This window comes from Rhopilema esculentum, chromosome 5 (assembly GCF_057945365.1).
Source record: "Rhopilema esculentum isolate cy_ngs chromosome 5, ASM5794536v1, whole genome shotgun sequence".
NCBI classification, from domain to species: domain Eukaryota; kingdom Metazoa; phylum Cnidaria; class Scyphozoa; order Rhizostomeae; family Rhizostomatidae; genus Rhopilema; species Rhopilema esculentum.
The window spans coordinates 7,365,046-7,389,590 of NC_142819.1; the positions used below are offsets into that span (position 1 = coordinate 7,365,046).

At 35.6% G+C, this 24,545-nt stretch overlaps 1 protein-coding gene across 8 annotated transcripts; it reads left to right on the top strand.

Moving 5' to 3' along the window:
• Positions 1–1,218: 1,218 nt before the first annotated feature.
• LOC135689582 (potassium voltage-gated channel subfamily A member 1) lies at positions 1,219–23,284 on the top strand. Of its 8 annotated transcripts, none has more exons than XM_089116274.1 (3): positions 1,226–1,366; positions 10,130–10,240; positions 19,430–23,284. In XM_089116274.1, exon 3 carries the CDS (start codon positions 19,444–19,446, stop codon positions 20,836–20,838), a length of 1,395 nt encoding a protein of 464 aa, XP_088972400.1. In that variant the 5' UTR covers positions 1,226–1,366; positions 10,130–10,240; positions 19,430–19,443; the 3' UTR covers positions 20,839–23,284. The 8 variants fall into 8 exon arrangements, with proteins under 8 accessions (XP_065062933.2, XP_088972400.1, XP_065062938.2 ...); XM_065206860.2 differs by lacking the exons at positions 1,226–1,366; positions 10,130–10,240 and adding exons at positions 10,270–10,638; positions 19,051–19,179; XM_065206861.2 differs by lacking the exon at positions 10,130–10,240 and having other exon boundaries at positions 1,219–1,366.
• The last annotated feature ends 1,261 nt before the right edge of the window (positions 23,285–24,545 follow it).

A 24,545-nucleotide genomic window follows, 5' to 3' on the forward strand; every position in this document is an offset into this window, starting at 1 on the left:
CTTTGGGCTTTAGTCTAACGTTTAAAATCAACATATCACTTGAGAGCAATACACAATTTGTCACCTAAAAATTTTACAACCCTTGTCGACGTTTCAAATACACTCAATATCGTTGAGAATGTTCTTTTTCCTAAAGGAACTTGTAGATGAAAAGACTTTAAATTTCAACATGGGGCATTTTCTGGCGTTCTAAATAGCGTTCTAAAAGTTTTTCTGGGGACAAGCCCCCGAGTCCACTTTTTACTCGCAACCTAGCTTCCCCATTTTGGCATTCATTGCGCGGGGTTTTAAGAATGAATTATGTAAAACAATCTTTTTATGGTACACAATTTAAAAATTGTTTTGAAAAAAGCAAACGTTTTAGAACATACTTAAGCTTTTCTTCTGACACTCTTGAGAGTATAAAACGTCAGAACACAAATCAAAACACTATAATAGGAAATATATATACCCAGCTGTGCATGGAAATAGGCCAATCACAAACGCGAGCAGTGCCGCTTGCCTGTAGAAAATGTTACCAATGGAGTCTTAATGTGAAAACGAACTCCTTCTGTCTACACAATAGCTGTTTTTTCATGCTTATATGTAGAGAGATTCCAAAAATGCTAGATGGAACAACGATGGCAAGCCTATAGCGAAATAATGAAGATTGTTTAATTTCGTGAGGGCAAGAATAGTACAGCGTACAGAAAGAAAGCAAAAGGGACAGGTGAATTCACTTTCTAAATGATTATCGCTGTCCTTAAACGGAACACAAGTTTCAAACCAAGGTGACCAATCAGGTTCAGGCGGTTCAGGTCATTGAATAGGGTACAGATATTCTAGCAGCATAACCACAAGACAGCCAATGATATGCAAACATGTAGTCAGTAGTTTGACCCACTGTTGAGCATTTTCTATTAGTTTGACCCTCAAATACATAATCAAAGGATTTCCAATTCAACATTCAAACTTTACTCAAATTTTTACACCTGTAAACTATTTTCGTGACCCAACTCTTCGCGCATGAAAAATTGCTTCTATCGATTTCAACATTGATTCAACAAATAGTCTTAATGAAACAATAATTGCTCAAAGTGCAAACTGAAGCCAAGCACCTGTACCAAACGCATCCTTTTCATTTCTGTACTAATGAATTGGTTCATCAATCTATCGATCATGCATGGCGCTTAAATAGTGGCAAACTCTCAATCACTCATAAATTATCAATGAGAATGAAGCAGTTTCTTTTAGAATGTTTTCTAGCTTAAAGTAACGGTGTATGGCTCGCGATTAGAGTCAATGTGTGATTTCTACTTGAGAGTCAGGTTCTACTTTTGCAAATGCGATGCAGGACTTATAAGTATGCCTACATTGAGCATAAAAGGTAAGAAGATTTATAATTGCTATGAACTTAAGCATCAAGCCATGGTGGGTTGTTTGGGGCTAACTACCCCAAATTTGAGTTTGGCTGAAAAAATTATTTTTTATAAAAATAAAAAACTTAGTCTATCATGGAAACTTTAGAAATCCGGTACCCTTGCCCAGCTCACAAAAGCTCTATTTTAACATCTGACATTCAAAAACGTGGCTTAGATGTTTGGTAGCAAAAACAGTTGTTTAAATATGGGGTGTTACTACTTTATCAGAAATTCTTCGAACGAAATTTGTGTGAGATAACTTCTTATATACAATCCATCTTGTTTATAGCACTTCTGTTTACAGTACAGGAAGCTAATATCCTGTTTAGATCTTAACAAGTATTGACGTACATTATCAAGTATTGACGGAAAGCCAACGTATCATTAGCGTGATCGTTGGCAAATATCAAGACTTGATATTTGCTTATTGATAATTCATAATAGTATTATCTATTACAAAGTAAATACTATCTTTATGTACACTCACTTTGAACACACGCGGCCTTTGTCATTGAAAAAATTATCATAAATGTTTATGTTATCGTAATAAGCTTTTATGCTTTCGTAGCTATGGTTGCAAAAGCTTCTAACACCCAAGCTTGTAAACTATAAAAAATTCACTTTAAGCAACAAGCTGTATATTTGCTTTTTTACTCATTTGACTAAATGTTGATTTACACAAAATAACTACGAAACAGCTAATAAACACCAAGTTGTAACAGTTTTACTAAGGATAAATGTATTCCATACAATTATCTAATATTGGGAGTATATAATGTGCAAAGTCGACACGAGCAAGTAAGTTCGGCTTGTATAGTTTTAGCTTTAAATGCTTTGTTTTAAATCTAATAGAAAAGTGTTCCAAAATATATTACCTCTGAAGGATTTCGATCCACAACAGGGTATATATTTTCAATCATGTGCTTTCGGACCCTTATTCTGACGTCTTATACTATGAGGACTGTCGAATCAAAAAACCTTTAGCATGTAGTAAAATGTTAGCTTTTTCAAAGCCATTTTCAAGTTTTGTACCACCAAAAATTGTTCAAATGCTTTGCTCATAAATCCTGATTCAAGTTACGTACAGTCTTATGCATTTCAGTTATTAGTTGTTGGATATTCTTTTGATGTATCCTAACCTCCTTTGGTTTTGAAGGTAAATTTCAAAAGATTGATTCAAAATCTTGGCAAGCTACGCTAAGTGCCCTTTCACAGGTATTTCCATCAGGTGTATCGTTGTTTCTGTTGCAGTACAGGCGTAGAGAAGGGCAATACTAAAGGTAGCTAAGTGAAATGGTTTTATGGTTTGAAAAAGTAAAGGATTATAAGTAATTTTGTATAATCGTCATCATATTTGTATTTCCAATCAATGACAGTGATGAAAAGCAAGGGTCTCTTTATATCTATCGATCTTATCAATCAAGGAAAGTTTTTTGTATAAACGTTTTTGTAATGGACGACATATATGTTGGGTTTTTGTCTCTCCCGATGAATTAAAGATGAAAACACTGCTATTCATATTATTTGTATTTTGCAGACTGCTCAACACTAGGTTTGTGCTCCACGTAGCTTTGTGAATGCCTTTTTTGAAGAACTATTAGTGTTAATGGCAATTAAAGTGCTTGGGTGTAGGAAACATATGAGCTGGGGGAAGGGAAGCTGCAACCCCATAATCGGGCAAAATATATCGCATTTCAGGCTCAATTCGGGAAAATTCCATCTCGATAAAGCAATAAATTTCGGGCAAGACCCATTCTAGCCCTCCCCCCCAAAAAAAACCAGGTTATATCCGCTACGCCGATGTACAGGTGAAGAAAGAGTTCTGCTGGCTGTGTAAAACGTGGTCGTTGTTGATTTATGCCAGATAATTTGTTCCAGACTCGATGTTAAAGATAAGACTAACACCGGAGACGGGCTTAATCGTAACATCACAACAGAATGCAAGGCAAGAACAGGTTCTTGTCTCAAAAGCATGAATGACTTATCTTTGCTTCATTATGATTAGCTTCCAGCACTTTATTTGACAACATCTTTTGAACTGTGAAGTTCTTGACGAGGAGGTTTTGTTTTCTTCCTTTTTTTCGTTCAATTCAAACCACATTTTCAAGCTTGTGGTCATTTTTCATTTATATCTTGTTCTTAAACATGGTAATAATAACAGATCTTGCTTCGAACTTTCAACTAAGAAATGCTTTACCTAGTGCTATAGAAAACAAATAAGTGACTTCTCGGATCGTAGCAATATTGTCAATGATACTTTCAAATGTTCTTATAAAAAAGAGTGTATTACAAAAGAGAAAGTTGACTATGGCGAATCATGACCAACAAAAAAAATTATAGGCTGAAATTTGGTCAAACTTCCTAATTAATGCTAAGGCTCCCGCTATATGACCAACTTTCCTGAAGTTTGCAGACATTGGGGGGGGGGGGGGGGGGGGTTGACACACCCAGGCCCCACCCCCAACCCGCACACATCCCTGCTGCCTAGCACCGGAGCTGTCTTGGTAGCCGGACAGTAGCAAAAGCCTTGTACTTAACATTAGGAAATTGCCCCGTTTATAAAGTACTTTCGGATAAAGCGTACCTTCTTTTCGACCCTTCTAACGAGCTGTAAAACAAGCTTTCAGCTCAGCACCCGAGCTGGCTCAGTTCAGCAAACCGGGCGGTCTCAGATGCTGATCTGACAAGTATGCTGTGAAGTAGCATGACTACAGTACTTTGAATATTTGTCTATGGTGCCAGCCTCTCTGTGACGTAACATGCATGAATTTTTGTAGATCACTGCAGCTTGTCTCTCCCTTCCTCTGGAACAGTTAGACAACAGAGGAATTTAAGTTTGAATTTTAGTTGAACGCACACAAAAGAAAGCATAAGGAAGTGATAGAGCTAATGAGTCAAGCATTTGACTCATAAAATTGTTACATAAGATTGAACAACGCGTTACATAAAATATTCACAAGTAAAGCAATATGTGAATCCTCTTAAGAAACCAAAAGGGTCTCTACAAAACTTAATTTCTTAGCAAAGCCTTATCGCAACCAGACTGTTTTTAAAAGATTAGGTCTTAGGTAAAACTGCATGGGAATATATAAATATATCGTTTTTAGTTTAAACATGTTGCCGTCTGTCCTCTTCGTTGAAATAATCGACTTCTCACATTTGGGCTTGTAGTCTATATAGCTTCTAGAAAATGAAAGCTTCCAGAAAGACTTGGCTGGTGAAAAACACGATGCTAAACTAAGTTTTTTGGTTTCTCTATTTTCTTTGTATTTCCCTAGATTTCTCTAGATTTCTCTGTAGATTTCTTTTGATCACGTAATATTTCACTTAACAAGTTTCACCTAGTTGTTTTAGTTTTTCATTCTTCAATCCTCTCTTCATTAAACTCCGAGTATCCAGCTGAGTCTCCTTACATGATTCTGCATAGGACGTTTGCGATATTATAATAGAGGATACTATAAAATTTTAAGCGATGAGATGCGATGACAAAAATGAGCGAGATGTTGCAAAGAGATGCACAGAAAGGATGGATTCTTATGAATTCGTTCTTTTTATCATTATTTGGGAACGAATAGCAATCTCGTGAATTGCAATCCCCAAAAATTGACTTAACTGCTGCATCTCTTCATTAATATGTTGCTCTATTTCAGAGCTTGTTGTGCTACGCCAGTCCTGGGACTCTGTTAAGCAAACAGCGTTTGATTTAGCTAGCGCTTGGCACACAGTAGTTGATTTCAAGCCAAAAACTAGAAGTAGAAGGTCCGTTATTGGAGCATTTGAGGACAATATTTTCAATACCCCAGAACAAACATTCAAAATCAATGTGTTTCTTGAAAGTGTCGTTACTGCTTTGATGCAGCTTAAAGAAAGGTTTTGTGGCCAGGATCTGGTTACTTCAACGTTCGATATTTTGTTCCCAAACCCTCTAGCAAGAGCCACCAACGACGACATCTCCAAACCATCAAACAACTTGCTGAGCCTGTATCCCGAAGATTTTACAGAGGACTTGGAATCAGAGCTACGGGCATTTGCTAACGAGCTTCGCGTGGAAATAAAAGGGAAATTGACATCTGTAGACTTGGCTGATTTGATGTTGGAAAGTGGAGTCAGCTCTTCATTTCCACAAGTCTTCAAAGCTCTTTTTATCGCCACATTCCTGTCACTGTAGCTACCGCTCAGAGATCTTTTTCGAATCTCAAATTGAATGTCTTGAAAAAGTTTCATTGTTAAAGGGCCTCCAAGCAAAATATTCATAAGGGCCCCAAACTGTTCCGTTACGCCACTGCTTCAAGGTGCTGATAGTCATTAGAGATTGCAGTCCACTCTTCGCATACTTCATCTTTGAGAAGAGACTTTTGCAAAGATAAGTACTTCCAAACATGCAACACATCTTGGCATGCTGCACCAGACCTGGATATGAATCATCATCCTGGAGATACTCTTTATAAAACTGTACTCTCCTCTGCAGAAATTATTGGGGAGGGGGATTGGGAGGGAAAAGGAGATAGGATAAAAAGAACTGCGGAATAACAGAAAAAGTAGAGGAGTTACGAAGGAGAAGAAGCCTCCGCCCTTCCCCTTCTATTCTCTGCAGGTTCGCCATTTCTCAATATACATCTCCCTCCCAGAGGTGGCGCCAGAAATCTCACGACAGAGGGGCTGGAGCTTCCGACAGGGGGACTAAAATGACTGAAATAAGCAGTTTTCGTACGTTATTTTCTCAAATTTTCTCTGACAATTACCTAAAATTTCCTCCGATGGGGGGGCTAGATGCTTCCGACGGAGGGGCTGTAGCCCCCCCTAGCCCTCCCCTGGAGCCACCACTGCTCCCTCCCAAATAGCCTCTATGGAGGAGAGAAATAAAACTTGATGATATCAGTGTCCTTGTATTTAAGTTCCAATTCACTGATACTCTACAGCTATGAACTCCATTCAAATATTTGCAGAGGCCATCTCAACTTTGACTTCAAATGGCGAAGCAAATAGCTTGAAGCTTTTGCGTTGACACTGCCTGTTTTGAGATCGACCATTAAACTGCATGCGAAGATCCCCAATGAACGATGCACCATGGCCACATCGACAGGCTGCTGTTCCTGCAAAGTCGGAAAGTGATCCAAGTTCCCTTGATCCATCTGAGTATTCCAAAGACGTAGCATACGCCGGAACGTGACAACATGTTCATACATGACATTCACAAATTGATAACGGCCTCGAAGCTTTGTGTTCAGCTTGATCGAGTGACCAGTAGTGTCAACGAGGAATGCTAGCCCAGACAAGATGCTAGGATCATTGAATCCGGACCGACACTCGTGCATTGGGTCGTTTTAACAACAGATTAACAGGGGCCTTCCGGGAAACATAAAATATTTTGCGGGCCATTATACCGTATAACATTATTTGATGCCTAGAATCTGTTTGGGTTATAATTTAAAGAGGATCGATTCTCTAATTCACTTGATTTTATGATTCAAAGTACAGAGTTTACTTCTTTCATCAAAATCTGAACCTAAGTAATTTGAAAGGCGACAGATACCTTAGGGGCTTGTCAATCAAATGTTGGCTTTACGCTGATTGGCCAATTTGATTGACATATGGCTTAGGCCACTTGAATGTCTGTCAATCATCTTTCATGACTCTAACTGACATTATTTTAACTTACATATCGATAAAGAAAGACTTGTGTCTTATCTGTTCAATCATTATTCACAATACGAAGTAGTTAATTCACCAGTGTAATCTAAATTTGACAAGAAAATGTCAATGGAGAGGTAAAAGCATATTTTCGTACGTACGTACAAACAATGTACATTACAGGTATACATTATCTGGCTTCAGCTGTTAGGCAAGTTGTTAGAGAATTGGTACCATCTCATCGTTATTAGTTTCCTAAAGATTGCTTGTGGGAAGAGCGTCGCATCCGCTTATGAATTTGTCCAACATATGTACTCTGGAAAGTTTCAGTCGAAAAGTGCTTTAGTATGTTATGCTTCCGTTTGTCCTATTTTGACAACAAGATCTGTCAAGAAGAATAGACAAAAAAAGATGGACTGGAAAAAATAACAGACTGGACACACCTGCAATGATTACCTAGAGATCGTCTACATAGTAGAACTTGGGAAGATTTCTTGGTTACATATCCTGCAAACTTTCAGCAAAAAACGCTAAAAAGTTAATTCAAGGAGAAGCTACACATTTTGCATACTGAAAGTCTTCATATTTAATAGGCAATCCATTTACTTAATTCATACTTATATTTATACTTGAGCAAATGAATGAGAAAGTGTTTTGAATTATCATTTGAATTACATAATGACCAAGTCATATTTAACAGTGATATGTTTTCTAGGCCTTTTCTCTTGTATACTGTAGTCTGACTGTAAAGAACGTGCTTAGAAAGTACCGATCATAATCGCAATATTGCATGTGACTTTAACGTAGTACTAACCGACCTCTGTCAATCTTTGATTAAGGTAATTCAGCATTTTAATCCTATATTATTGTAAAAACACAAGAGAACATCATGACTTAATGCGACCTACGTCTGATGAACCTAATTAGCAACACAGCGCTAGACAGTGCACGTGGCATGGAACCTCTGATTCACAATGGAAAGTGCTGGATTGTTCTCACACTTGCTCCACGTCATTTAATTGAGAAATGCTCGATCGAAAAGAAATTCAATTAAACTTTACATCTAAAGCTCGTAATATCAATCGTTGTTTCTAGGAGTATTAATATCCTTACCAGAAACTTATCACCAGCTTTATTAATATTTTAAGGAGCACAACAGTAGCTCAACCCATCAGCTGATAAGATTTCAGCTGCTTCTTTTGTGAATGGACTGCAATAAATCCCGCGCACTTTGTCTGCAGTAACCTGCAGCTCTGTGAGATTAAACATCTTTAACTGACAAGCAAGGAATTTTAATTTCACTACATTACTTCTTTCAAAGAGTCATTAATCCTTTTCCTACACTAAGAATCCAAAACAATCTCTATGTAGCGATTCAACAAAAACCAACAGGCTTGAATCATTGTGAAGTCAAGAAGTCGTTACATCTCCGTAGCACTACTTTATATATTCAGGGGCGTAGGCAAAGAAGAGGTGCGGGGTGTTTTACCTCTTAATCTTTGGGTTTGTTGGCATATACAAACAAATGCCTAGATTCTTAAGTTTATTACCTATGTCTATAATTTTCTAAACTTTGAAGATATACGAACAGTCATGAACAAATTAATACGTATCACATACTTCATTGCCACCAAAAAATAGTCTGTATTTTCTAAATTGGCTCGAGATTTAACTGAAAGAAGTTGAACTACGTAATACTATGCCAACAGCCAAACTCGAGGACGCCATTTTTGTCGGTAAATCTGCAGATTTCCATCACTATAGCAAGTTCTTTTAGCTTCACCCCAGTGATCATAAAATTTAGAGATATGAAATGTTATTATTCAATACTCTCCTCTCGTTACTAGCTATAATAGATTATTTCTTCATTCGAACTTCATTCTCTCTGCAGCTCTTTAATCTTTTCATTGATTTTCTGTCTCTGCTTTAGATACGCTTAATTTTACTTGGAATTTGAAGTTTTCAAATTGTCCTATCACTGTAATAGAAAATAGAGTTTTTAAGTGTGACGTTTTTTAGTGCTTCTAAATTTTAAATTTTCAATATGCTGAATCAGTTAAATATGCCAATTATGTGGTGAGTTATGGCAAATGAAAGATTGAAGTTTGCTAAGAAATTACTGTTATTTTGACTCTATTCATAAAGAATAGAGGAAAGAGCCAGTGCTCTTGTGGCCATATTTCCGCCGATCCGTAACACGTTTAACTTATTTTGCATATGCAGAGATGTTTTGAGGAGTTCTCTTGTGTTATGAGATTGAAATTTTAAAATTTCAAAAATATATTTCTATGACGTCATCACTATTATAGAATTAGATTTTTATCTACAATGCCTGCCAAAACGTTTGGAAACCGTAGCGTTAGTTTTTAAGGGCCAATTTAGCCATCCTTTCCCCCTTTGAATTATGTTGGTTCACAACAAGATTGAAAATGTTGTTCGGATTGCAAATAACTTCCAAGTATCCGTGTGCAAAAATGAGGGCTTGATGTATGGGAATAACGATCAAGATGGCACGGTGGACAGATTCATTATCAGTTGATCTTACTGTATGCTCGTTTACAAGTTCAAGTTAATTTTGTCAGAAAAGCAGGAGATTAAAGTTTATGCATACACACAAATACATATTTCACTGTGCCTTTCTTTGTTATTTCAAATAATGATTCTTTCTTTTAATAATTCTTAATAATAATTGCGCACATCTCATATATCGATGTGTTGAAGATGATGCAAGTTATTACTATATCATCTGCGAACGCTTTACACATGAAAGCCTTGTGACAAATATCACACGGGCACTGTTTTGAGTTGTATGTTAATTGAAGTGTCTGTTGATACAGTTTATCCTGCAGTTTATACGACTGTTTGCGAACGGTTGAAAACTTGTAAAGTTGTGTATACATAAAATGGCGGTTTAGGGCTCAGTCTTTCCAACATCATCTTCGCAATTTAAAAGAGGCTTTTCTTTTATAAAGCCAATTCCTAAAAATCCCCATTATAAAAAGGCTTCACCCAGCAGAAAAGAACCTTCAATTTTCCTTTCTCAAAACCTTTCAATTGCTTTACCATACTTGCTTTATCAATATTTATCTTCATAGTAGATCTTATGAAAGTTATATTGGATATATTTTTCGAAACAATTGCAAGCAAGATACAGCGGACAATGTTTTATCAGAATTAGCAACATGAAATAGGAGGTCCAAGAAAACACGGTAAACTAACAATAAACCTTTAATATTCAACTTTCACCAGACATTTCTTGCGACAACTGCAAAAGATGCAAACAGAAAGGCTTGGTAATTCTTTGCAAGTATTATGACGGCTTATGGGTAGAGGTTGACGGCTTCTGCATGATATGCTTCCTAAAATACATCTGCTGGTTATCAGATTCAAATAATTACAAAAGATCACATTGTTAACCATATAGCCAATAAATGAAGACCAGACGATTAGCCTCAATATTTAAAGGCTTCTGGTTAAAATGCATCTCGTAGATATTGAGTTTGTTTAAGCTGAATCTCTTTGAGCTCGAATTAAATCTTGCAATGTTAACATTAGCGACTACCTCCTTGACTGGCTTAAGCGTGGTCTTCTAGCAAGCAACGGGGCGGTAAGTACTATAAGCTGTTTTCTTGTCAAGCATATTTGAACTGAAAGAGTATGTTTGAAATACTTGTGTAAAGAAACGGTTTAATTTTCTCTCATGCTAAATATAACATAACAATATGCATGAAAATTCAAAGTCAGCTTTTCATTTTTACTGTTTTAGCTTTGTTTAAGCAAACATTCAAAGATATGTTTACAAATATACCAAGTTAACTGAATGAGGACAATGCGTAGTACTATTCCACATCAGAACAAAACATTCACAACAAGGATATAAGCATTTGCATATAGGATGGTGAATAAATTCCAGGTGTAGTTGTTTTTAACCTTTGTGTTGAATATTCGAGATGAAGTTTTAAGACCTAAGATCAATTACCACTGATTGACAAATGTTCATTAATGCGTCGGAATTAACATTATTGCCAATAAAAAGATTCAAATAGCTTAACATGAGCTAGAAATATTTTAAGGAGTGTTTTTATCAGGTCATTGGGGAAATTTTGCTGCTGTTTTGTGGTTTCCATACATCTTTGAAATCCATGTGCATATGTTAATCGTTATTCCTTGTTATTCTCGTGCATAAAATTCTTTGCTCAGTTAAACCTGCTGAGCTTGGTTGAGATTGCAAATAAGTTAATTATTTTTACACTTAAGCAAGAGGATGCAATAAAACAGTAGCTGTTTCATTGTGGGCTTTGTCATCATGTCGCCTATTATACCAGATATTGAACATTGATTAAGAAATGAACCAGGGGAGTCACCTAAACTTGTTTTATACAGGGAGGTCCATCCGCAGTTGCTAAAATTTACCTAAAAGTATCCAAAACATTAAAATTATCAGCTAGGAAGCGTTGATAAGACTCAAAAGTATCAGAATACAAAATCTTGTTGTTAGCACACAAGAGGCCACCAGTCACATCAAACTAGACTGTTGTCTATAATAATCAGTTTAAAAACATATGTTGTTTCGATTCGCATGTCCCTTAAGTATATAAAAGGTGTAATTTTAAATCAGGTGCAAGGAATCTCTATACAGCGGCCGCCTCTTTACAACGGACAATTACACTGCTCTGAATATATGGAGGCTCCACTTCAATAGAAGTACCGTTTTTCGAAACATTTCAAATTTAGCTTCAAAATTAATGTTACATTTTGCTCTGCTTCACGCCGAGTATTAAAGTGGACATTATATTTCCTTCACACCATATTTGTACGAGATCAAGACAAAGTCGCATTTATCAAAAGGTATATTAACCGAATCCATCAAGCGTGTTTGCTTAAATAATTTATAAGCTTGATTATAAACTTCGTTTGATGGAATTAATGATCGGGAGACAGTCCTAGAAAATTTGACAGCTTCTTGTGCGAATTTCTAAGGGGCATTATTGTGCTCCGACATTGCCCGACACCGAATGCTGGTGTTCACAGATAAATTCTTCGTTGGCTAGTGATTGTGAACTGGTTTTGATATTTTGCAAGGCTAAGCATTTTAAAAAAAAATCAGGAATATAGTAGATATAATGCTAAGATTATTATATAACTATGCAAAGTAGAATATCTAGAATTACCTTGGATTGTGCTTCAGCAAAAATTGCTTTAAAATGGCAAAAATTCCTTAACGATTAAACATTTTCATTTTATTCATACAAAAATATATGTATGTCAAGATAATGCTTTTCCCGTTAAGTGCCCATTTGCATTCTTTTTAGGTAAGTTACCAAAATGCAAAATGAATAAAATTGGAATTTCATGTCGGTAATGCCCCAGAATGTTATGAAAGCCTAAAAAGTAATATGGTAATTTGCCTTGTTTCAATATGTTTTTGTTTCAATATGTTTCTACGAAATAAATGAATGTAATTGTAAAACTTGACGAGAATTGATTTACTTTAAGCTCAAAATGATAGCTAATCTTTGTGTATTTGCAAATCCCTATAAATGATTAAATTTAATTTGCTTTTAACAGAAGAAAATTGGACTGTTTTCAACCTAAAATCAATAAAGAAAGTTTGAAAAGGAAGGCTTCAAATCCTCGCGAAAATATATCTAATCAGAGCTGATCAAAGTACTAGACAGTCAGTAAACAACACCAGACAATTTCTCTGAAAGTTGACTGTTAAGATTGGCTTTCTTTGACTTCAGAATTTCAAAACCAGCCTTATCACAACTATCACATCATTGCCAAACTGGCAAATCATTTAAAAACAAGATCTTTTGTCGAATTGATTCTTAGCAGTGGTCTACAAGTGCATTCTTAAATGCAAGTTTCCTTTATTTCATATCTTACACTTTTTAACTATCAATTTCACAGTTGCTAGTGCAAAATGAATGTTGCTTCAGGGCAATTTTGCCATTTATGTGAAATTTTTCTGTAAGGACTTTTGATTAAATTTTGAAATAAAGATTAAAGCTAAACGATTTTTGCAAATGAAACCATGCCTTGAGCTTATAGTAGATTTGGTAGCAAACCCTTAGCTATCAAAAGCTGAAACAAGCTCAAATTAAAAAATGAAACCGTGGATTTGGTGCATAAATTAACGATCGTTGAGTATTGTCACTAAAATTTGAAGCACTGAAAAGATGGAACAATGTTCCCCGGTTGGCACGGCCTCTGTTGCAAGGCTTACCGGGCAGTGAATCATATTGTTGTATCATTTAAAATAATCCTAGAAGGGTCCATTTTGACATTTTGTTACAGTTTAGCAAAGCGTAAAATTGTTGCAAAAATGTTTCCAATAAAATGATCCAAGGGATCAAATAGGGCTAAAGGGCTAAAATAATGCAAAATATCTCTCCTTCTTTTGACAATCTTAACAGCTGACTAAAATCTGATGAAAACATCGGACCGTGTAAAAGGCCTTTAAAAAATCTTTAAAACTTGGAGTTGAATTATCATAAGGATTTTCAGAATGAAATCTGTCATATTGCTTCATAAGCTACGTTTTTTAATCTAATCTTGTCAATCTAATTTTATTGGGTACTTTTTTCATGTTATTTTTACTTGTACACAGTTTTATTATGATAATGTCTTTTGTTATGTTTTTCATTTGATTTTGTGATTAAGAAATGTTATCAAGAACGATCTTTCACAATATAACACACATGTGCTAGCTCTTTTACAAGACCTCTCCGCTTACATTTCTGCAATTTCGTTTGAATAAAACTGTTGCTACTTATTTCATGAAACTAAACATGTAAAAAGGAGTATTTGTTTTAGAGAAGCAGAATGAATCTCGAACAATTGAAAGATAATGGCAAATGTTGTGAACATTAAAGCAAATCTTAGTAGGCAATCATTATCCTTTGTTTTGCAGTACACTGAGATTTATAAACTTTCATGACTTGACATCACTGTAAGAAAAAGCGCAGATTAATTTATTGACAAAAGAAGAATTAACAGTTTTGTTTTCTGTTTATTATCGAATTCTTCTTGATGAAAAAGCGTTGCTAGATGATTTGGAAAATCATGATCAAGTGTAGATAAAGTCGTAGGAGAGTATCTTTACGTTCAAGTTTTTGGATATTGTGATAAAACAAAACATGAAACATAGAAACAAATCTAAGCAATTTTATAACAGTATAAGTAAATAATATTTTAAAAGTGTATATGAGATGGTCAAAGCAATAAAATAAAGATCCTGGCAAAAATTGGGCCATAGTTTCAGTCCAATCATAATGTTTTTATCAAATGTTGCAGCGCGTATTGGAGCGGCCTGCATAACGTTTTTAGTATAGCTCTATTGAATTAAGTACCACGACAAATTCATTTTAGTCTTCGCCTTAAAACAAGATAAGTCCATTTTTTCTCCGTAAAAAATTTTCACTTTATTTAAACCGATTAGCTGAACTTAACTGACGCAATATTCTTCTAGACGTCACAAAATTTAACAGTTCATTTCTTTGTATCAAAGCTTGTGCGAAAATTGAAAGCAAACCAAAAATCAGACTTAAACAAGCCTTGCATTAGTCTTTCGTAGTTCTATCTTTAATGCTGGAACTTCAATGGCTGTTAGCAAACATGGCTTCAGGTAAAGTTTGAATGGATAATGGTTTAAGAGTCAATTGAAGTCAGAATCAGCATAGTCATATAAATATTGCTTTCACATTTGTGATAAATTCACAAGCAAGGAAGATGTTTTTAAGTCTGGGGACAATTTTACATGTAAAAGCTACTTTTATTCAAAGCTTTGAATCAATGGAAACTCATCTGTGAGCTGAAATTAATAATGTATCAATCACAATATTGAATAATGTGTATACCACTAGGCAGCAAATAACAATGCAAGAAATCTGGCTTTCAAGAAAATTGGTCGTCCAACAAAATTTCATTATTGTGAGCGTTTAAAACAATTTTCGATTCTACGTAACCCATTCATTGCTAATCCAAATATTTCTACTTGCCAGAACCACACAGATAACTTATTTCAATTACGCTGCATCGTTGCCCGTCGTTTTTATTCTGGCTTTAAAATGACTTTGGAATTCTACATTAAATATGTAGATAATTGGTATAAAAATTGTCATTAAAACACTTGGTAAATTACAAAACTTGTAAAGATTATCCAAACATTCATTTGTTCTTGATACTGTTAAATATGTTTATTATGTCGGTGTTGTGATGTTTTTTCAACCCTCATTTTTATCTAAGCACTAAAAGCATTGGGATTCATTAAGATATTCTCGTCATTGTTTGCGGGAGTATTGCTAAAAATTCTTCCTTATAGGAAGTTAGAAGGGGGGGGGGGGGGGGGGTTGGGGAACGGATCACCGACCGCTGGCAGCTTCTTTTCTGCAGTATAACTTCAATATAGAATACATAAATAAAAGCATGTATTTTTTTGTTTACAGGTGGTAGGTGATAGTTCTGCTTGGGTTAGCCTTGCCACCGGGGTTATGACTTTCTTTGTTTTGGTGGTTCTGATTCTCAAAAGAAAACTGCAAAGTTTGTGTGGCTCAGCATTTTGAGCAGCTAATCACAACAAGCTGTTGCTCAAGGTGGTATTCAAGATGTGTTGTAAACGTTGCAACACACAATCCTGTAACTTTCAGTATGGGCAACCACCTTCAAGGTCGCGGCGAGTTCTTAGGTAACTTGAACAAATCCAGTCGAATATGAATTTGCATGAAAAAATAAGGTTAATTTAGCCAATGATAACCATGTTAGGGGGGGGGGGGGGGGGTTGTGTAACACTCAAAATGCAAACAGAATCTTCACACTGTGCTCAATATCGGGCGAAATTTTTGCTGTTTAAGACTTTTGCTGTGTGCAGCTTTCGTTTTGTGACATTTAAGGCTCCGTTTGCACTACTCCTAGCTATCCGTAGCAAACTGATACGATTATCCCTAGCACTTTAGCAATTGGATACAAACTGATCCGTTTTCCTGAAAGCCAAGTGTACACGGGACAATCCGCACCGCTTTTGCTAAAAAGATCCAGAGTGATAGGGCTAACCGTATCAGTAACGTAAACGGAATGTCAATTGGTATCGCTTTTAGAACTGATCAAAAGTGATTGGTAGCAGTGTAAACGCGATCAATCCGTACCACTCTTGGCCCGTATCAAGAGATATATGGCAGTGTAAACGGGTTAATACCTCGCTTGATAAGTTTTCAATGTTCCATAACTATGGACATGGTTGAGGAAAAAAGACATTTAAAACTAAAATCATGAACCTTTGGTAATACAAAATTTTGGGAATAACACGGAATAATGGAAAGATATCATACTAAAGTACCTTTGAAACGTGACAATTAAAACTCTTTGACTTCAATTAATTGAAACAAAACCTGTATGTTAAGGGTTGGTTTTACTTTCATTTGTATAAGATTTCCATCCCAACATGCAGGAATTTATTTATATCATCTTGGCTTTAAAGTATCTGAAGCTTACAAATCCTGCTTGTCCTGGTTATTTTATATATAAAGCCTCTGCTTATTTCAATTCTCCTCTCTATGACTGCATACATACGGAGATAAACTGACAGAAACAAAAGCTTCCTTCAATTACTAATATCAATATGTTTTTAATTAAAATACAGTATTTAGTTGGATTACCAACTGAGATGGATCTAACATAAGCTCTCTAAAAAATTATAAATTCATCTCGCTGGTACGTCTCATTAATGAATAATTGATTGCCCATAACAGAACTGTTTATAAAATGTTTGTCCAATTTGATTGGTGTATTTTGCAAATTTGTGACATAAGTGATTGATACCGACCTCGTGCGGCACTCAAGGACTTGCTTTGTGAAGGTCAACAAACCAAAGGGCGAGACAAAGGTAAAACATTAATGGTTTGCAAATGTATTTAGAAATCATCTGGACGAAAATGCTGAACTAAGAAAAGACAGAGGAAAAATTGTAATCATGTCCAAGTTGTAATCATGTCCAAGACGAAGTGCCACTTTTCAAGGATCTACCTGAATTTGTATAGGCTACTTTTTCCCAGACTGAATCAATTGTTATCTATATCTTGAATAAATCTTTATCTTCCACCTAAGAAGAACAGATCACAATTGCAATACTTAGAAGTGTTTTGTTCTGTACACCGTAGCGTCTTGAGCTCTGCCATCAAGGAATTTATTGTAGACATGTAAAACAGCAATTTTCATCATAATACATGTTTGTATCCGTGTGTCTTTATAGTATATTTATTTCATCTGAGGCATATATCATCGTTTTTTGTGGCGAAAATGGCAAACATTATACGAACTGAAGAGGACTAGGGAAATTTTGCTGGTAACAATATTCTTAATATCACTCTAGTATTACTCTTTTTCAATAAATTTATTTCGCACACATGAAATTACTATTTTTTTATGCAGAAATTATTGTTAACAGATTTTTAAAGCGACAGTACAGACATAAAAAAGAAACTTAAACAGTACTAGCCAGACAACCGCAAGAGACATCCCAGTTCGAAGCAAGACTGCATTTGCATAAACAATATCTCATATTTGTTTAGCGAAGGCACATAACATCGTGTGAGACAGATTTTTTTAAAATATACGATGATTGAACAGAAATGTTTTGCAAATATTGTGTAAATACTTATCTATTTATGCATATTTGAAGAGACTAGATTAGCTGTTAAATTAAACGAACAGCTCAAAATTTTAATTATATCTGAAAATAAAACAAAAGATGAAAAACATTAGTATTTGAAAGTTTGTCTAATGTTGAAAAACGTTGAAAATGACTTCGGTTGACGCATTTTAAAATTCTGACGGCGATCATAAAATTGACCTTGTATTTCTCAACACAAATAGTGATCTCCTTAAATTTCAAACATCTGGCAACGACCGCTGATTCCATTTGCTAATGTGGAATTGTACTACTTGTCGGCAGCTATAGAAACTGCGTAATACTGGTAGGCTATCAACTGAAGTCGACGCAAAGCTAGCAGTTGGTGGATAGCATCTCTTGTATAACATCATTAACTACGTGAGATAAGAACCTTTGGTTCACATTTATGATAAATATTGTTAGCATCTTTTTAAGGCAAATATCGATATTGCTAAAGGCCCGATGGAGTTATTGAAATAAAAGTATAAACGCGATTGACCAGCCTTACTTGGCTTATCCTAATGTATCATCAAAGCCACACCATTCAAGAACCAAATTTCCTCTCCCTTTTTGCAGCTTTTGAGAGCAAAGGCGATTTAAATGTTGCTATTGGGACACTGCAAAATTCATAATCAAAGATAACTGACAGATCTTCAACATCAAACTGCTCTTGTCGAAATAAACATTTCATAATCTTCCTTAGCAAGTCACAGGAGGTCAGCACATGTTCGCCATTGTCGTGAGGTACAGAAAAAAGCTGTGGGCCTACTTTCGTTGATTCATGTTGAATTTCCACAATTGATTTGCACTGAGTACGACAGCTTGGTTTTCAATGTAAAATCAGGAGAACTTTTGTTAACTATTTTGCCGTAATCATATTTCCAATTAATTTGCACAATAAGTATTTAGAGTTTAGTCTGCAGCAATGCCAGTATTGATACTCCCCAACGAAGGATCTTTTACACAATAACATCTTTTATCTTTTTTCAAACTAGCTGAAATGACATCTTCGTGATGTTTACTGCACCTTAAAGTCTTGCATTTTGTTACTTTTTTCATTATGCGAATCATTTATAAAGGTTCGGGGCTTCAATAGATATGTACAAGATATAAAAGAAATTCATGACAACCATTGAAGTTTATAAAAGTTGCCAAGCCTTGAATGAACATAGTTTGAAAGTTAAAATGCCGGAAGATAATAAGGAGAAAAGGGGGGAATGAATTTTGGAGCAAGCAAAGAAATAACTTAGCAAATATTGTGAACGGATGAAGAATGTAGTTTCTTGTAATTGATTGATTTATTTATGTAGCCATTTCAACTTCTTAAATTATGTGTATATTAATCCGTAGCTGGAGGGAGAAAATCTGGTGTGGATGAAGCCCATGGAGCATTGATAGTGTTTACAGACTCTTGCAAGACAAGTGTCATATTTTGTAAAAAGAGGACTCCTCTGTTGTGAATTTTCTCTTTTTAAGGAGGTAATACTTATAAAGAAAACAATTACCGTTATTTATTTGAGCTGGTTGCTTTGTGACCTCGTTGTGACAATGCAGGCAGAGCTTTACGTCGCCAGTCTCGCTCGCGCGCGGAAAAAGTCCCGTGTTTACGACAAAATGATCAGAATCTTTCTCTCTGCAGCTAAATAGAATAGAGAAAAGCGCATGCATTATTAGTGGTATCCAAAGTCGCTTTTTCTATATTTTAATTACATCTACTGTTATGTTGCAGAATGACGTATCAACATGCTAGTGCACGAGGTTGTCAATACATCGGCGGCCACCGACAAACATCATCGACCAAAGTCAACCCTCACACTCTGTTCCTCTAAAAGTGAGCAGTCGATTGTGTCTACCCCTATCACGTCTAGAAGGGGATCAACCACAATCAATCATACAACCAGCAACCGCCTGATCATAATTATCAGTGGCAAGCGATACGAAACATTAGAATGCACGCTATCAGCATATCCTGAAACATTGCTAGGTAATCCGGCAAAGCGAAAGGAATATTACGATCCGTATTCGAACACGTTTTATTTTTGCCGAGATCCAATTTGCTTTGATGCTATTTTGTTTTATTACCAATCAAGAGGGATACTGGCCCGGCCAAGAGACATACCTCGTGATGTTTTCGAGAAGGAAGTGCAATTCTTTGGCATTTCTGCAACATTTGATAAAAGGCATCAGTTCGAGCAGAACTTGCAAAAAGAAAGGCAGCTAGAACCTCCGATGCCTCGGCATTACCTTCGTAGAACACTATGGGAATGGTTTGAATATCCAGGCTCAAGTCTTTTTGCATCTGTGCTGGGAATCTTCAGTATAGCAATGATATTAGTATCAGTGATAGCGCTATGTGCCGAGACCGTCCCAGAATTCAAGCGCAGTATAACAGAAATAAGTGTCAATAAAACAATTGGAAACTCAACTAGACTTGTCAAACACTCTGTTTACGACCAAGACCATTGGTTTATATTCGAGGTAGTCTGCATTGTCTGGTTTACCTTCGAGTATACGATCAGACTTTTGTCAGCACCAAATGTTTTCCGGTTCCTGTTTTCGGGCCTAGGCCTAGTAGATTTGATATCGATTTCACCTTTCTACATAACACTGATTATTCGTGAACGGGCGACAGGGCGAAATCTTGCAAATACACTCGGTGTTATACGAATTCTACGTCTGCTTCGAATCATACGAGTATTTAAATTGACGAGGTATAACGAAGGCTTGAGAGTCTTGCTGACGACAATATACGAAAGCTCTGTCCATCTGAAATCAATATTGCTTGTGATAATCATAATGGGTATCTTTTTTGCAACAGTAGTTTTCTACGCGGAGACGTTTGTTCCTGTAAAAACAAAAGCTGTTTTTTCAAGTATCCCAGACACATTTTGGTACAGCATAATAACTATGACTACAGTTGGATATGGAGATGTCTATCCCCAAACGGAAGGCGGACGATTCTTGGGGGCATTTTGTGGAATCTTCGGTGTTCTTTTGTTCTGTTTGCCGTCACCTGTTCTGGTTAACAAATTCATAGAATGCTACTATTTACGACAAGAAATACTTGAGAACGAAAGTCCTGAGAGGAAAAAATTTGTAGAAAGTATGAAAGAAATATACTTCAAGGGAAGCAAGTGAACGAACTTTAAACTTGAAATGAATCCGGAATTTTGAAGTTGGAAGTCGAAACCGGAACAGTTCAAAGATCTTTAATTAACAGCTGCTAATCATCTTATTGACGGTTCTTTATTCATTTTTAGAGAGCAGTAGACCTGTTTATGTCGCACTCTTAAATTTTCCTTTTATATTTTCCTTTCAACCCAACAATATTTAAACGCCTCTTAAGCCTAAAATGCTATGAAACTTATAATCTCTCAGCTTATCTCCTTAGTATACCTAAAAACTCTTATTTCTGAATCTCTACGCAGTAACTGTAGACATCAGGAGCGAGCACAATAATTGAAATTTCCAAACTACCTAGCAATCTTTCCTCCGTGTCATACTTTAACATTTCTTGTTAATAGTAACCTTGTACTTATTCACGCTCAGTGACTCTTCAAATAAGCTTGAAATATTAATTTATGCAAGGTTGCAACAATCGGATGGGATGTCCCAGGGGGTCTCAGGTAAATATTTATAAAGAAGGGTCATTTGTTTTGAAGTAACAAAACTTCAACGATGTGGTAAATTAAGGATGGTCTCATCTTCTTATCCAAGGTGGCCTAGATCGCTTGTTGCACTACTGCATTTATAGAAGTCTAGATCAAATTTAGCTCATATACAAAAACAAAACAACAGATAACTAATATGAGACTTTGACTGAGCAAACCATCAATGGGTTAAAACATTTTGGTTGAAGTGAATGGTTAGTTAAATGTGGAGATCTCCAAGCGTTACTGACTGTGACGAAAACGGATTTGGTCATTATCCAGTAAAATTAGGATAGTTTGATTTCATTTATCCCGCCCTTTGATCAATATAAAGCACAGCGTGCTAGCGTATGCCTAAATAGAAGTGAACTGTTTATAAATTTTTGCATCAGCCTTTAAGTTCAGGGCTTTCACCTTAACTTTATATCCCATCCCTTTGCAGTTTTGTTCGCCATTTTTCTGCTTTTTCTGAAACTATTATCCCAATCTATGCTAATTTGAGGAAGTTTTATACTCTAAAAATTGACGGTAGTTGCAAAACCGTGATTGAACTTTAAAAGTTCAAATCGATAATAGAAGTAATAAAGCGGGTTTACAACCCCCTGTTGACTCCCTTGACTATGTTATTAGGTTTTAAGTTTCCCCACCAGTTTAGTTAATTCTATTCTGTATAAAATAATATAAACAAACTTTCTTTGCGAATCTGGTATGCATAAAATCATTTTTCTATTCAAATATTCTATGTCAGTTTTCTAAATCTTATTTCTAAGATTAAAAATTGTAAATAGATAGTGCTCATTTTGAGCTCCAAAATTAGTGGAATGTTAAACAACGTCTGCGAGTCATAATTTTCTCTCTTTAATGAAGTTATGATGCACAAAATGTTATCTAAAATATTTCAAAATGATATAATAACGTGTTGTTCATTCTTGCCCTCTTAATACTCGGTGGTGGACAGAAGAAAACTATGAAAGATGTGCAATAAAAGTACTGCGAAAGGATCCCTAAAGGATGTTTCATCTGCGAAAAAACAAATTTATTTCCAAGGTCACTTTTCTGCTAGGCACAGTATTATCACAAATAGTATTTTCTAGGTCAAAATATTCTTTATAGGAGGTGACCAGAAAGAAGTGAAAAATCATGGTTTTTTGCTTCATACAATGCTTCTACTTGCTAAACATCGCCGACGACGGATCATGGAATAGGGTGGAGATGGAGAACCCTAAAGTAAAAAGTTATTTTTTCTTGTACTTTATATCACTGAAAGATTGCGAGGCAAATTTTACCTTAAAATCCAAGTAGCTGTTCTCCTTAAGATCCTTTTGTATCCAAGTAGCTGTTTCTTCACAATTTAACCATATACTATTCAATAATATATTTATGATTGATATCAGTCTCTCTCATGTGTTTATTTTTCTTGAGTTAAATATCGAATGCCTGGAATTTTGATAGATTGCCTTTTTAACTTCTTTAGACAAACGGTTCATATACTGTTCTTGTTTTCGGTAATTTTTGAGATTTTAGATAACATTTAATCATAAGTTGACGATATATAATTTTTCACGTATAAAGAATTTTTCTTTATAATAGCAAAAATATCCTTTGCATGGAGCATTGGGGCACACATTCAAGGGAGCACCTATTGATAAAAAGCAGCACGAAATTTTTTAATCAGATTGATAGCATCAAAAAGAGTCTAAAGATAATGATAAGTCCGTAAATTTGAATTATCGTTATCTGCGTCTAAATCATATTTCCGGTTTTCTGTTAGTCTGTTTGGGTTATAAAGTGTTGGAAGAAAGATCCATGCTTTCATTCCATCAAATTTTATTGCTGCTTTTCCTGCCAAAGTCCCGGGTCTTTGGAAGTCTTTGTTGAAAACACATATTTGTTAGAAAAGCTGTTACCATGCAGAATTCCCTCAATAAAATTATTTGTCAGCAGTTTCACTTGCCAGCTGGTTTAAAACCAGCTGAAGTAAGTTTTTAACTTCAATTGATAGCTGCAAGGTTCAAAACACATCTTTTTGTCTCATGTAGTATCGTTTTTGCATCATTGTACAGTTGTTTGTTAGTAGCAGGCAGTAATGTTTTATTGTAACTTTTTACCAGACAAAACGGATCAAAACAAAAAAAGGAAAAACTGGAAAGCTGGAGAGAAATTGCAAATTTACCTGAATGGATGCATTTTTTGACGGCTGTGTCTAAAACACAGCCAATGTTCATTGGAAATAAAAATAGGCATTGAAAGTTTGGCATTTTGGGTTTATTGATAGAATCTCCAAATACAAAAATTGCTGTCTCTAAGAATGTATAATTTTATGCGAATATCATCCATTTTTCAACTTGGAAATTGTCTGTCAATACGTGATACATAGAAAGTCAGGTACGTTGATCTTTTTGGGAAAACGAAGTACACATTACACGAGAAAATGCTGAAGACATTCAATGCAAGTATTGCAAGTAAGATCACTCTCTGTACCGTACGCGAGATACCTCGAACATCGTTATCATCTAATAGCAAATGATTGATGAATATCAATATTAGAATCGTTTGGACGAATATTGAGCAAAAAATCTGAAATGAATTTTCAAACATTTCATTTCAAAAAGTGCCAAGAACAGAAACCTCCATAATCAGAGAAATCAGAGGACCACAAACAGAGAAACTACATCCTGTCCTTTACTCTAGAATACTCTAGATCTAGAAGCATGTACAGCTCGGACTATATTGAATGGAGCACTATATGAGTGACCGATAATCAGTTATTTTCATTAATTCGATCTTCTAGAATTTGTATTGTCTGCGTAACGCAACCGTTGCACAGAAAAAACAAATGCAAGTTATCACTGAGGGACAGGAAGCCAAATCTTGTATTGTTCATTCTCATATTTCGTACTTTAATTTATGGAGTCTTATCAACATTCTGTTAACTAAAAGCATAATGAAAATAGAAAATTAGCGTTGCTCAAGTTTCTGCGAGGATATGTTTCTTTGCTTAAGTACAGTATTTCCTCGAAATACGGTACTTAAGCAAAGAAACATATCCTCGCCTTTGAAATCTGCCTTTGGGGGAGGCATTCTTTCGAGGGGGCGCTCTTTCAAAGGGGCACTCATTTACAAAACTGCCTTTTTGGGGCGCTTATTTTATTTGGTAGACATACAGACCCAATCTTTCCCTATAGTTGTGAGTAG